The sequence below is a fragment of the Nicotiana tomentosiformis genome, chromosome 2, assembly GCF_000390325.3.
Source record: "Nicotiana tomentosiformis chromosome 2, ASM39032v3, whole genome shotgun sequence".
NCBI lineage: Eukaryota > Viridiplantae > Streptophyta > Magnoliopsida > Solanales > Solanaceae > Nicotiana > Nicotiana tomentosiformis.
In genome coordinates, this window is record NC_090813.1 from 169,762,716 (window position 1) to 169,778,454 (window position 15,739).

At 36.2% G+C, this 15,739-nt stretch overlaps 2 protein-coding genes across 2 annotated transcripts; both read right to left on the reverse strand.

Moving 5' to 3' along the window:
• Positions 1 to 516: 516 nt before the first annotated feature.
• On the reverse strand, positions 517 to 1,723 carry LOC138906068 (uncharacterized mitochondrial protein AtMg00810-like). Its single transcript, XM_070194590.1, has 3 exons — positions 1,627 to 1,723; positions 922 to 974; positions 517 to 780 (listed from the first exon to the last, which is right to left on the reverse strand). Exons 1-3 carry the CDS (start codon positions 1,721 to 1,723, stop codon positions 517 to 519), a joined length of 414 nt encoding a protein of 137 aa, XP_070050691.1.
• Positions 1,724 to 13,763: 12,040 nt separating this feature from the next.
• LOC138906755 (uncharacterized) lies at positions 13,764 to 15,359 on the reverse strand. Its single transcript, XM_070196314.1, has one exon. The coding sequence runs from the start codon at positions 15,310 to 15,312 to the stop codon at positions 14,530 to 14,532; it is 783 nt and encodes a 260-aa protein (XP_070052415.1). The 5' UTR covers positions 15,313 to 15,359; the 3' UTR covers positions 13,764 to 14,529.
• Between the last annotated feature and the right edge of the window lie 380 nt (positions 15,360 to 15,739).

Here is a 15,739-nt window from a genome sequence, read left to right on the forward strand (position 1 = left end):
GCTTAGTTTTCTTATACTGACATGGTATTTTAGTAATATTTATGGAACTGGTATTTTCACAAAAGATATGAGCACAATCAACAAAATACCATAGTCCTTGAGTTGCTGTATTATCCATAGCAATAGAGCACAACAAGATGTTGCAGCTATATATTCTGCTTCAGCTATAGATAGGGCCATTACATTTTGCTTCTTTGTTTCCCAAGACACAAGGCAATAACCAAGGAAATGAGTTATTCCTGAAGTGCTTTTCCCTTCAACATGAAAAACTGCACAGTTAGCATCAGCATAACTAACTAACTTAAAGCTATATCCTCTTGGATACCACAAACACAAATTCTTAGTTCCTTTAAGATATCTGAGTATTTTTTTGACTGCCTTTAAGTGAGACCCTTTGGGATTTGCCTGATATCTTGCATATAGACCCACACTGAACACAATATCAGACCTACGTGAAGTGAGATACAATAGTGACCCAATCATTCCTTTGTTCAGTTTTTGTTCCACATTTTCCACTTATTCATCTAGATCAAGCTTTGTTGCAATGGAAATAAGAGTATCAATTGACTTTGAAGAATCCATATTGAATTTCTTTAAGAGTTCTTTGATGTATTTTTGCTGGTGAATCATGGTTCCAGTAGGTGTTTGTTTGATCTGTAGCCCCAGAAAGAAATTCAACTCACTCATCATGCACATTTCAAATTGATTACCCATCATTTCAGCATATTCTTTGCACGTTGCTTCATTTGTATCCCCAAAAATAATATCATCCACAAACACCTGCACAATCAAAAGATTCTTTCCCTTATTCTTCAAAAACAGTGTGTTGCCCACCTTACCTCTTATAAAGTCATTGGTAAAGTGGAATTTTGAGATCCTCTCATACCAAGCTCTTGGAGCCTACTTCAATCCATATAATACCTTGTCCAATTTGAAAACAAGATCAGGGAGCTCTTCACTTTCAAAGCCAGGGGCTGTTTAACAAACAATTCTTCTTTTAAGTAACCATTCAGGAATGCACTCTTCATATCCTTATGATATAAAGTGAATTTCATATGAGCAAAAAAGGCTATCAACATTCTTATGGCTTCCATTCTGGCTACTGGAGAAAAATATTTCATCATAGTCTATTCCTTCTTCCTTATTGTATCCTTGAACCACCAGTCTGGCTTTGTTCCTTGTGATATTTTCTTGCTCATCCAGCTTGTTCCTGAATATCCATTTGGTACATATAACTGTTTTGTTTTTGGGTCTTTGCACCAGATGCCAGACCTTGCTCCTTTCAAATTGATTCAACTCCTCTTGCATGGCTATTATCCGGTATGGATCCTTTAGGGCTTCCTTTATGTTCTTTGGCTCGATTTATGAGAGAAATGCAGTGAGTGCATGCAAGTTTATCAGGGATGAACTTGTTTGTACTCCTGTATTTGAATCAAAAATGATATTCTCATGTGGATGAGAACTTTGATGTTTCCATGGCCTAACTTGTATACCCTGAGATAGTTCAGGAGAGTAGTGGCCCAAAAGACCAGTGCCAGTAGATGCAATCGCCTGTCTAAGTATCAGTGTGTGTTGTTCCCTTTTCATCTTGTTCTTCCTGATCACTTTCATCGCCTTCATGATTACTTGATTCTCCTTTAGGATATTGTTCAGATTCTCCAGAGGTCTCTTCTTCAGTGAACCCTATATCATAGTCTTCATCCTGCAAACCTTTCTCAGCCATGTTGTTAGATTCATCAAAAATCACATAAATATTTTATTCCACACAAATAGTTCTTTTATTAAATACTTTGCATGCTTTACTATGTGGTGAATATCCGAAGAATACTCCCTCATCACTTCTGTCATCAAACTTGCCTAGAGCTTCTTTTTCATTGTTGTATACAAAGCATTTATACCCAAAAGCTCTTAGGTGAGTGATGTTGGACTTTCTTCCTCGAAGTAACTCATAGGGAGTCTTCTCAAGAATATGGCTGACCATGCATTTGTTTAACAAGTAGCAAGCAGTATTGACTACCTCAGCCCAAAAGCTTTTAGGTAGTCCACTGGTAATCAACATGCTCTGTCCCATATTTTCTAGAGATCTGTTCTTTCTTTCCATGATACCATTTTGTTGTGGAGTTCTGGGTGCATAGAAATTATGTTCAATGCCATGAATGCTGTAGAATTCAAGAAATTTAGAGTTTTCAAACTCAGTTCTATGATTTGTTTTTATACTTGATACAACACTATCTAGTTTCTGTTGAATAATTCTAAAAAACACACAAAATACATCAAAGTTTTCATCCTTAGATGTTAGATACAAGGTCCATGTGTTCCTAAAGAAGTCATCAACAACCACAAATATATACTTGGGCTACAACATTCATGGCATTGGTCCACATAGGTCCATGTGGAGAAGTTACAGGGGTCTGGAGGTACTAACAACTTTCTTAGATTTAAAATATGACCTTACATGTTTACCTCTGACACATGCATCACAAACTTTATCAGATGCAAAATCACAATCTCCTTTACATAGTATGAGTCCTACTACATAATGAGAGGACTCTACATAATGACCTTAGATTATGCTTGAGTCCTACTACATAGTGTACATCTTTTATAGCATGAGAGGGTGATTTACCAACTTTACCAATATCTACTATTTGTCTGTTCTTCTCATTTCCAAAGGACACACTCCCTTCTTGGAAGGTTGTCAGCGAGAGGAAATTTTTCTTTTTATCAGTCATATGTCTTGAGCATCTACTGTCTAGAAACCAGTCTTGATTGCTTCCTCTCACTTTAGCCTGCAATAGAAATCACAGGTTAGTCTTGGGAACCCAGACAAGCATGTGTCCTTTTTTGTTGGAAAAAGGATGAATCAAATCTCTTTTTGCCTTGAAAGGAAGAGTATTAACTATCCTTTTCTTACTGGCCTTAATCCACTTAGCTTGATCAAGGGGAGTGATTGTGGCTTTTTATTCTATTGACACATGTTTAAGTAACCCAAAGGTATTTTTGAACTGACCATAAATTAAGGCAGGGCAACTATCTCTGAAGTGTCTCACCTTTTTATAGTGAGTGCACATCTTATTATCAAAGATTCCTACTTACTTAGGATCAAACCTAGTTGCAGGTTTCTTATATCAATTTCATGATTTATTAGTGCTGCGATTTTTATTTAGCCAATTCAATGCATCAGAAGATCTATGCCACTTGCTTAGCCTAAACAGTTCATATTTTGCCTTGTCAAGGTTTTCTTGTAGTACTTTATTCCTAAGGCCAGCATTATACAGACTACCTTTGAGCTCCTTTAGTTCCTTTTCAACATTGTTTTGCAGATCACTCATTATTACCTTACCATTAGCAGAAGTTTGCTGCTCATTATGAGAAGTGAATTCAAGGACTTGGTTCTTAAGATTCTTGACCTATCATTTAAGATCAGCTTTGCTAGATTCAAAATTTTTAAAGTCAAGCTTAACACATGAAAGGTTACTTACTAATTGATTATTTCCAGCACTTAACCCATCCATCTCACTCATCATAGTTACTATTATGGCCATTAGCTGCTTTTTAGACATAGAATGGATATTTTCTTTTAGATTAGAGATACTTACCTGATTTACTTCATCTTCAGCCTCTAAGTCACTCATGGCCAACATTCCTATCACTTCCTCTTCTTTCTTGCTTTCTTCAATTGCTATAAGGGAAACCTAAATGTTTTCATTTCCATAATCAACTTCTAGAGTCATCCATATATCATGAGAAGATATGCAGGAGGACACTTTGTAGAAAACACTCCTTGGCAGACTCTTATAAAGCAGGTTTTTGCTTTAGTATTTTTCTGAATTAATTGACGATCCTCAACATCATACTCCTTCTCTCGTTTGATGCTTTTATTTCCATCACTATCCACTTTAGTGGGTGTAATTGGTCTATGATTGACAATTATCAATAGGTCAATATTAGTAGCCTGAAAGAACACTTCCATATGCATCTTACATTTATCATAGTGGTTTTCATCAAAAAAAGGGGGTCTTCCAATGTGTATTCCTAGTTGTATAGGGGGCTCAGCTTCAACACCCTCGAGTGGATCAATCGCAGCATAAAGACTAATAGCATCGTCTTCCTTTTCCTCCTCTTTTTCACTTTCATTATCTTCATATGCTGTTAGGAAGGGTTGTTTCATGGCCTCATCGAATCCCTTGCCTAGGATTTTGCCTTTGTTTAAACCTCGCTCTTTCATCTTGTCCCTTTTTTCTTTTTCAGCTATTTCTTTTTTCCATTCAATTTCCCACATTGGAAAGTCTTTGACCATGCGGTCCAGTTTGTTACACTTGTAACACCTTTCATAAGAAGAGTTGTCAATCTACTTAGGTTTGCCATTGCTTTGTTTTTTAGGTGCATTCTTGGAATTCTTCATGAACCTTTTGAACTTAGCAAACATTGCTAGGTCCAGTTCATCATTGTCAGAATCATCTTCTCCAAACTCCTTAAGAACTAGTGCCTTATGTCTCTTTGGTTCCTCCTTGCGCAATTCCAGCTTTCTCATCTCATGAGTCTTTAAGTTTCAGATCAACTCGTAAAGTGAAATCTTTTCCAACTCCTTTGCTTCCTGAATGGCTGTGACTTTTGATTCCCATGATGCAGGGAGAATCCTTAGAACCTTACTGACCAATTCGTCGAAGGTAAATACCTTTCCCAATGACTTTAGTTCATTTGTTATGATAGTGACCCTGGTAATCATTTCCTGAATAGGTTCGGACTCCTTCATAGAGAAGAGCTCATAGTTTCTCATAAGCAACTCAATTCCTGATTAGTTCCTTCATGAGCAATTTGAAGTGCATTCCAAATCTTCTTTGCATTGGATCAGGCAGATATCTTGTTATACTCTTCAGGACCAAGTTCACATATGATAATCTTCTTGGCCTTTGAATTTTTTTCCATCATCCTGAAGTCTGCTGACTCAAATTGAGAAGGGTCTTTGGGAACAACTTCATTTTGCCCATTTTGTTTGGTGGAAGTTAGTGGTCATCGATTCACTATTATCCATAGTTCATAGTCATCAGTCATTAGGAAATCATCCATTCTTGCTTTCCACCAACTGTAGTATTTTTTGTTAAACAGAGGTGGTCTGGTAGTTGACTGTCCTTCGTTGATTCCAGGTGGAGCACTCATTTTCTTTCAAGATCTCTCTAGGTGTTAACCACGTTTGAGAGAACTCGCTCTGATACCAATTGTTAATTTGAGTGCGTTCCTAAATTACTAAAGAACTTGGTTCTTTGTCTTACTCCTTACGCGTAAATAAAACAAACAGTAAAACAAGAACAATAATTTTTACGTGGAAAATCACCCGGCTTAAAGATGCAAAAAGAATGACCTACCACGTAAAATTTTAACTTTAACTTCACTAATACAAATGAGCCAAATGTACGAATTACAAGACTTGTAAATCAATACCCACACAGTTCTCCTACTTCTACTTCTTGTATAAATTACAAGTTACTCTAACTTGCACACTCAAACAATACTACAACTAACATGTTTTGAATATCATTTTGATTACAACTCAATATTCTAATACACATGAACTAAACAGACTCGAGAAAAATGACTTTCAGAACACACTAATGATAGACTTGAGTGTTGAACTGAAAATGTTGTGTTGCGTTCTTCTGTTTCTGTGCAAAAGGATAGTCTTCACAGTCCATAGTGAAAGTATTTAACTTTCCAGTACTCCAATATATTTGGGATTCCTACACACAGTCAAACTCTATTTTGCTTGCAATCTTGATGTTCTCAAGACTCCATGAATCTTGTGACTCATGTCAATCAGATATGCAAGCAAATATTCTTGGACACCAGCAATATCGGACTTCCATAACTTTGTGTAAAAGTTACTACCTTATAAGAACCTTTAGTAGCTACTTTGAGAACCTGGTTCTTAGTACACATTCATTAGACACAATTGTTAATCATTAAAACCAAATTCTCAAAATTCTCAAAATAGTACAACACACCGAGATGGTGATCAGATCCATAGCTCTTCGCATCCCATCCACAACACCACAAGCTATTTGTGCACCATTGATATCGAGTGATCAACATCGCATACGAGTGAATGGAATGAAATCAAAGGTATAAGCTTCAAGTTGAAACAAAGTTGCATGATAAGGAAAGAAAGATGGGAAGTTTCCTAGATGCCATGTATCCTCTCGAATCTAAGTATGGACTTCATCATACCAATCCGCAAGGCTCTACTAGACACTTGCTCATTACTTATGGAACCTAGATCTTTGATACCATCTTGTCACGACCCAAAATTCCACTAATATTATGATGGAACCTAATCCAACCCGCTAGTTAAGCCAAACAGTACAAGATACTACTACAATGAGAGAAATCATCAATAATATAAATAAGACCGTGAAATAATTTAATACAACTGTCCTAAGGACTGGTAGTACAATTCACGAGCTGCTACGATTTAGATTTACAAAGCTGAAGTAGAAATAAATACAATAATTGTTCGAAAGTTGCATAAATAAAAATGAAATCCTAGGCTATCAGAAACAAAGGGCAACATGAATCTGGTACGATGGTACATCTCCAATGTGAAATTCCATCTTCGCAGCTACTCAACTCCAGAATTTGCACGCAAGGTGCAGAAGTGTAGTATGAGTACAATCGAACTCATGCACTTAGTAAGTATCTTGACTAATCTCTGAGAAGTACTGACGAGATTTTTAAGTCAAAACATACTCACTTATCAAATAACATGTGCGGTATATATAAAACTGGCAACATGATGTGTAGCAGAAATACAATAACTAAAATCTCACTAGAACAAGTGATAACAATTCAATACAATTAAAGGATTTGTTTCAATAACAAGTCATCAAATAGAATCGCATACACATGGCACCTCGCACCCACATTATCAATCACCTCGTATGACAAATATTTCGTGCCACAATATATGTCACACCCGCACGATAAAGATCTCGAGCCATAATATAATTTGATTTCGTATCAATTGCCAAATAACACGTTTAAGAAAACTTATCAAGAATCAAATATATTAAGGCATGATGACAACTTCCTCATGTCATCAATACAATATACTACCAACAACTCAACAAACATGAGATATCAGTTCCACGTAGATAAAACAATATTGGCAACCAAATCATCAAGTAATAACAGAGGCAAAGATTAGCATGTTAGAAACAATGCAACATATCATGTAAAATGCATGACACACATAAGGAAGTCATAAGCAGAACAATAATGCCCATATTGTACCACCACACACATATAATCAATAAAAATCGCCCTCGGGCTATCACATAACATCCCCACAATGCCACCCTTATTTCGCTACATGAGCATTACAATGAATATTCCCATTATATTTCTACAAGCGGATAATCCCACCTTATTTCGTCTCATGTGCATCAATAAACAGCACCCTTATGCCACCACACGCGCATCTAGCAACCTTTATCTCGCCGCATGTGCATCACAAATTAAATGCCTCCCTTATATCACCGCATGCGCATCTACAATCAATTGGCACAACATGTCCACATGTGCCACAACAACATAACAATGCAAAATAATAAATTATCATCAAGAGGCACATTCTCATAACTCATCAATAAAGTGCACAAGGACATGATAACAATAAAAGTGCGGATAAAGCATAATCATGGTTAAATCAAGTATAGCAACCAAGTCCAACTAATCGTTCAAAGAATCACATATGTATGACAAAGTGTACATGTCCCAATCAAGGCACATTACAAGATCGAATCCGGATGTGTATTCATAGCTACGTGTATCGATCCCCAAGAAAAATATAGCATAAATCTCAAGATTTGTTCACCATGTTCATCATACGGTACCAATTGCCTCAACATTCCTCTAGCATGGTTTATAGTACTCACAAGGTCGATTAATTTAACATTACATTGAATCAAGAAAAATACAAAACCAAATAAGGTAAAGAGTAAATTAGAATCTCCCCCGAGCATGAATACCCATGGCATATGTACACTCGTCACTCATATATACATTACCCCCATATGTAGAAAACAATATCAAATAGTAGAAAAAATTACCTCAACCAAAGCTAGGCAAGATACTTACCTCAAATAAGCCAAATCGATACTCTATAAGTTCCATCCCGCAATAATCGACCTTTGAATGGCTCGAAACAAGCCAAAATCAACTCAAAAACATCAAGTAATGCAATAGGAATCAAAACCAAAAGATAAATGTCGAATCTTTAATCAAATGCTCAAAGTCAATCAAAAGGTCCACCTGAGCCCGCACCTTGAAACCCGACAAACCCCAAAACTTCTGACAACCCATTCGATTATGAGTCCAACCATACTATTTTAATCCAAATCTGACTCCGAATTGATGTTCAAAATCCAATTATTCACTTTAGAAATATTTTGACAAAGCCCCCAATTTCTCTTTAAGATTCATCAATTAAATGCCAAAATCAAAGATGGAATGATAAATAATAATTAAAACCGAGTCAAAAACACTTACCCCAATCCAAGTAATGAATATCCCCTTAAATATCGCCTCAACCCGAGTTCCCAATCTCAAAATATGGTAAAATGAACTCACAATCGCAAAATAGAATATTATATACACTGTCCAGCAGTACCCTATGCATTCGCGGTAGTACCTTCGCAATCGCGAAGCTAAATCTGCCTCCAACCCAATCAACACATCGCGAACATGATGTTTCCCATGCAAATGTGGAGCTCCATATTGCCCAAACCTTCTTGAACGCATAGCTGCCCACGCGAATGCGATAGCCAAATCCCCCAGCTCCCTCGCTGAACCGCGATCGCGAACCACCACTGCGAACTCGAAGAGCAAATCTCTCCTGTCCATTTTCCTTATCCGCAAATGCGATGACTCCCATGTGAACGCGATGAGCAACAACCCAAAAACACTCAACGCGATCAAGTCTCTACTCCCGTGATCGTGAAGCTCAATTGGAGCACCAAAAAACCAGCAACTCTTGCAAACTATGAAATGGTCCCAAATCAATTTGAAACACATCTGAACCCTTTGAGCCTTTTCCAAACAAACCAGCAAGTCCAAAAACATAACACGGGCCTACTTGAGACCTCAAATCCCACAGAATAATATCAAAATCATGAATCGCACCAAACGTATGCCGAACACGTCCAAATAACTCGGAATCACCTCAAATTATGCACACAAGTTCAAAATAATAGAATGAACCTATTCTAGCTCCCGAAACAATAATCCAAATCCGATAATATCAAACTCAACTCCCGGTCAAACCTATAAAATTTTTAAACCTCTAAATTGCCAACTTTCGCCAAATAGAGCCGAAACCTTATAGAAACATCCAAATATGAATTCGAGCATATGCCCAAGTGAAAAATTATCATTCGAACATAACGGAACCATCAAAACTCCGATCCAAGGTCATATACACAAAAGTAAAACTTGGTCAACCCTTCTAAACTAAAGCTTCTAAAATGAGAATCATTCTTCCAAATTAATCTCGAACCACTCGAAAACTAAAAATGGCCGTACATGCAAGTCACAATACATCATATGAAGCTACTAAGGACCTCAAACTACTGATCGAAATGCAAATGCTCAAAACGGCCGGTCAGGTCATTATAGATAGATTTCAAATGTCTTGACAAGTCACTTGTATCTCCCATGAAGTATTGTTAAATTGAATGCTCCCTAAGAATTGCCTATTGTACTTGGTTCTTTAGTTATGCACTATGAATGTAAAGACTAATAAGTAAAGAACACTAGATTTAACGTGAAAAATTACTCAACTTAAAAGGTGCAAAAATCATGACCAACCTCATAGGATTTAACTCAAATTCACTAAAACAAATGAGATGAAAAACAAAGTTTAGATTACAACACTTGCAATCTACTACTTAACTCCATCCCCAAACAGTGTCACGACTGTTATACACTCTCAAACTCAAGTCTCTTTAATTTGAGAAGACTAGAGTTAAGAGACTACAAAATTTCATAGAATTAAGCAATTGAACTTACAACTCAGTCAACCTAATACAATGAACTAGAACACTACTGAATAGTGACTAGGACTTTGTAAGAATTAATTCCTTCAATTGTCATCTTCACACTCATGATGATAATAAGAACAAATTGGAAGATTGAAAAAGAATATTGCTTGGACTGTTATTGAAGAATATTATACAGAAACCCAAGATCAAAAGATTTATGATGTAAATATAGTAGAAAGTGACGTAGGATAATACGAATTAGTATGGAATTGAAAGATAAAACTACGAAGCTTACAAGGATATTAGACCCCAAGATTACAAGTGCAAGCACTCATAGATATATTAAATCCACAACCTCAAGAGCAATAATCAAGTAACCTAATCTATCACCTAAGATAGAAGATTACTTACACGGAGAAACTATCCTTGAAGCAATCAAAGACAAGTCCTTGGTAGAACTTAAGGAGAACTCTCTAAAACTCTTAAAGAGATAAATATATTTCATATAGCACTCAAAGGTATGATGTCTTATAATGAAAGACTGATGGCTATTTATAGAGCCATTTCAACTACTCTTTAGCAAACTACAAGTATGAAAACAAATACTAAAAAGGTCTTCAATGGTGGCTACATGCAATCTTCAACAATGGAGGCCTTAAAATCATCCAAGAAATCTTATGGAGGCCTATAAACATAGACATATCATCTAACTACTTGCTTCACTTTTTAAATGAGTTCACAAGAATAATTGAATTCAATGTTTTCCACCAAGTATGAATGATTGAATCTTTTGGATTGGAAATCCCGGCAGATTGGTGCAATCTTGGTAGACAGTCTATAATTTTGTCTAGGAGTGTTGAAATTGCACAATTATTGATTCTCTGAAAAGAAGACATATTAGACTACATTTTCAATAAGTTTCACAGGTAAATTCATCTTATGTTATTCCACATCTAATTTTGAAGTTGACCAATGTGATTCTGTCCAGATTTGTATAGCTGTAGCTTATATGGCCATAACTTGATGTAGGAAACCTCAAATTAAAAACGGTTTTGCTCATTAGAATCTAGACTTCAATATATTTAATCATGATGAATTTTCTAGCTCAATTGTATCTATACTTGAACAGATTAATATTTGAAGTTGGGCCAATATTCGGACAGTTTTGTGACTGTTGGATAGCATTAAGTATCATCCCTTTGCTCCAATTCTCCCAAAGTATTCACCAAATGTTGCATACCTACAAAATAAAATAAAAACACACTCAAAGTAATATATTTTACAAATAAAGAAGTACAAAATATATTATTAAGAGAATGGCTAAATAGTCAATCACATGTTAATTCATCACCATTTTGATTAAGAATCATGATTATCTCCATTTAGGCTCACTTGAAATACGTGTATAAATTTTGGATTCTCATCCATACCTGTGTCTTCCGATCTCATATCAAGTAGCTTATTTACCAACCCATGCATTACTTCTTGAGCTTTTCTAGCTTTAGCTCTCGTGATTGGTCCAGTTAGTAAATATAGATCTTTGATTGTAATTTTGTCGACCGTGCTCGTATCATTCTCCCAGTCGTCAAAAGAATTCATTCTCGAATCTTCACCTACATCAAAGGGAGAAAGATCATATACGTTAAAAGTCGCACTTACTTGATACTCACCTGGCAAGTCGATCTTATATGCATTATCATTGATTCTTTCCAAGACTTGGAATGGTCCATCTCCAAGTGGATGAAGCTTGGTCTTTATTTTAGTTGGAAAGCTTTCCTTTCTCATGTGTACCCAAACCCAATCTCCTGGTTGAAAGGTCACACGTTTTCTTCTTTTGTTTGTTTTCGATGCATATTGTCCATTTTTCTTTTCAATTTGTTATCATGCTTGTTCATGTATATTTTTCTTCATCTCAGCCTTCCTGTTACCATCTAAGCTAACTAGCTCTTTTACGGTAAAGGAACCAAATCTAATGGTGTCAAAGGATTAAAACCATACACAACTTCAAACGGAGAAAAGCATGTAGAAGAATGCACTGTTCTATTATATACAAATTCAACAAGAGGTATACAATATTTCCAACATTTCAAGTTCTTTGTAATCACAACACGCAATAAAGCACCTAACATTCTATTAACCACTTCTGTTTGACCATTAGTTTGGGGATGACAAGAAGTAGAAAATAACAATTTAGTTCCTAACTTACCCCACAAAACCCTCCAAAAGTGGCTAAGAAAATTTTCATCTCTATCGCTCACAATAGTTTTAGGAATACTATGCAACCTAACAACATCCCTAAAGAACAAAGTAGAAACATGAGTAACATCATCAGTTTTGTGACATGGTATGAAATGAGCCATTTTAGAGAATCTGTCAACAACAACAAATATGATATCCATCCCCCCTTTTGACCTAGGTAGTCCTAACACGAAATCCATAGACAAATCAACCCAAGGTCCACTAGGTACAACTAAAGGTGCGTACAACCCATGAGATAAGAGTTTGGACTTTGCTTGCCTACACGATATGCATTGGACACAAATTATTTTGATGCCCCTACGCATATGAGGCCAAAATAAATGTTAATGCAATATGTCCAAAGTCTTTTGAACACCAAAATGCCCCATCAAGCCTCCAGAATGGGCTTCTCTTACTAGTAACTCTCTTATATAACACATAGGAATTCATAGTTTACCTTATCTGAATAAATAGCCTTCGTGTCTATAATATTTATCAAAAGAAGTATCTCCACATGCTTCAAATATTTGACAAAAATCATGATCTTTAGCATACAATTCTTTAATATGTTAACAGAAGGGCATATCTATGAGATAGTGCGTCATCAACTATATTTTCCTTACCTTGCTTGTATTGAATCACGTAAGGAAATGTTTCTATAAATTCAACCCACTTGGCATGCCTTCGGTTGATCTTTTCTTCAAATGCTTCAAAGATTCATGGTCTGTTCGAAGAACGAAATCCTTAGGCCAAAGGTAGTGTTGCCATGTCTCCAACGACCTCACCAATGCATAAAGCTCCTTATCATATGTTGAATAATTCAATGTAGCTCCTCCAAGTTTTTCACTAAAGAATGCAATTGGCTTTTGAACCTGCATTAGCACAACACCTATCCCAATTTCTGATGCATCACACTCAACCTCAAAAGCTTTGTTAAAATCTGGCAATTGCAATAATGGAGCAGAATAAAGTTTTTCTTTCAACAAATTAAAGGCATTCTCTTGTTCCTTACTCCACATAAAACTCCTATCCTTATTTATGATCTCAATCAATGGTGCTGCAATAGAACTAAAGTCCCTAGCAAACCTTCGATAGAAACTAGCTGAACCATGAAAGCTTCGCACCTCGGTCACAGATTTTGGCGTTGGCCAATCCTTGATAGCCTTCACCTTTTCCTCATCTACCTCAATTCCTTTACTACTGACTACAAACCCAAGAAAGATTACCTTATCCATACAAAATATGTACTTTTTCAAGTTAGCATACAATCTTTCTTTTCTAAGCACTTCCAAAATACATTTTAAATGCTTTACATGTTCATCAAGACATTTACTATAAATAAGGATATCATCAAAATAAACCACAACAAACTTTCCTATATAAGCACGTAAAACATGATTCATTAAACGTATGAAACTACTAGGTGCATTAGTTAATCCAAAAGGCATCACTATCCATTCATACAAACCATGTTTAGTTTTAAATGCAGTCTTCCATTCGTCACCAAGTTTCATACGAATTTGGTGATATCCACTTTTAAGATCAATTTTAGAGAATATTCATGAACCATTTAATTCATCAAGCATATCATCTAGTCTAGGTATGAGATACTGATACTTTACCATTATCTTGTTAACGAAGTGACAATCAACACACATTCGCCAAGTTCCATCCTTCTTTAACACCAAAAGCACTAGCACTGCACATGGACTCATACTTTCACGGACGTGTCCCTTTGCTAAAATCTCCTCTACTTGCCTCTACAACTCTTTTGTCTCCTCGGGATTGCTTCGATAAGCCGACCTATTTGGAATAGACGCTCCCGGGATGAGATCAATTTGATGTTCAATTCCTCGAATTGGTGGCAATCCATTTGGAACATCCTCAGGAAAGATATCCTTAAATTCCTGCAAAAAAGAAGAAGAAACACTAGGGAAAGGAGTGGTTAGTTCATTAGTGCTCAAATAAGATCCCTTATACAAAATAACCACAAGGTACGACCTAGATTTATAAGCACTCATACACTCTTTGAATTTTGCATATAGGCTTATTTTTCTCTCTTTTACCTCATCTTCTTTTTCCTCACAAATATTTTTCATTTTCTCTCCCCTCTGTTTTTCTTGCTCATTGGGTCTCTCAATTTTCACAAAATCATCTTTTTTTGTCTCTTATCTATTTTTTTCTCTTCTTTTTTCTTATGCTCTCTTTTTTTCTCTTTCTCCTTATTCCCATGAGAATCTCTTAACTTCATTTGATCTTAAAAAACTTTCTTTGGTTTTAAAGGTGAAAGTGTTACCTTTCTTCCATCCTTTTTAAAGGAATATCTATTCTTGTAACCATCATGCATTTCTTTCCCATCAAACTGCCATGGTCGGCCAAGCAAAATATGACTTGTTTGCATAGGCACAACATCACACAATACTTCATCACTATACTTCCCAATGGAGAATGGCACCATAACGTTCTTACTCACCTTCACTTCTCCACTATCATTCAACCAATGCAACTTATAAGGAGTAGGATGTTTTAAGAAATATAAACCCAATTTCTCAACCATAGTTGTGCTTGCTACGTTAGTACAATTACCCTCATCAGTTATCATGGAATAAATCTTTTCCCTTACATGGAACCTGGTGTGGAAGATATTTTCTCTTTGCACAAGAACGTCATCCTTCTTTATCTGCAAACTCATGACTCTCCTTAGCACCATCACTTCACCAGTTAGAGGCTGCTCAACATCACTACCCTCCTCTTCGTGAGGTGCATCAACCGCATCATCACTATCATCATCCTCACTCTCCACATCCGTCTCAAAGTTCCCATCAGTTTTTAAAATCATTGTCCTTCTATTAGGATATTCAGAAGCAATATGCCCAACCCCATGACATTTAAAATATTTAGTATCTTTGTTTCTAGTATTAGTAGGGAAAGAATTAGTACCTTGAGCTTTGTTTTCCTTGATTTTATCTTCATTAGGCCTTTGGACAGCTTTGTCATCTCTTGGCTTACTCCAATTTCCTCTCCAAGAAATGTTGCCCATATCCTTCGATTTTCCCCAACTTGGACTAGGAGTAGGCTGCTTGTTTCAACCCTTGAACTTGAGCTGCCTTTCAACTTTTACAGCCATGTGCACAAGTTCCTCCATCTCCAGATAATGTTGTAAGTCTACAACATTTGCAATTTCTCTATTCAATCCACTAATGAACCTTTGCATAGTTTCCTCGCGGTTTTTCTCAATGTTGGCTCTAATCATGGACATCTCCATCTCTTGGTAATACTCCTCAACACCTTTTGTACCTTGGGATCAGGTTTGAAGCTTTCTATGAAGATCATTATAGTAGTGTGAGGGAACAAATCGTTTCCTCATAATAGCCATCATCTCTTCCCAAGAAGAAACCAACCTTTCCATATTTTTCCTTCTAATCACCACTATCTTATCCTACCATGCTGAAGCATAATCGGTGAAT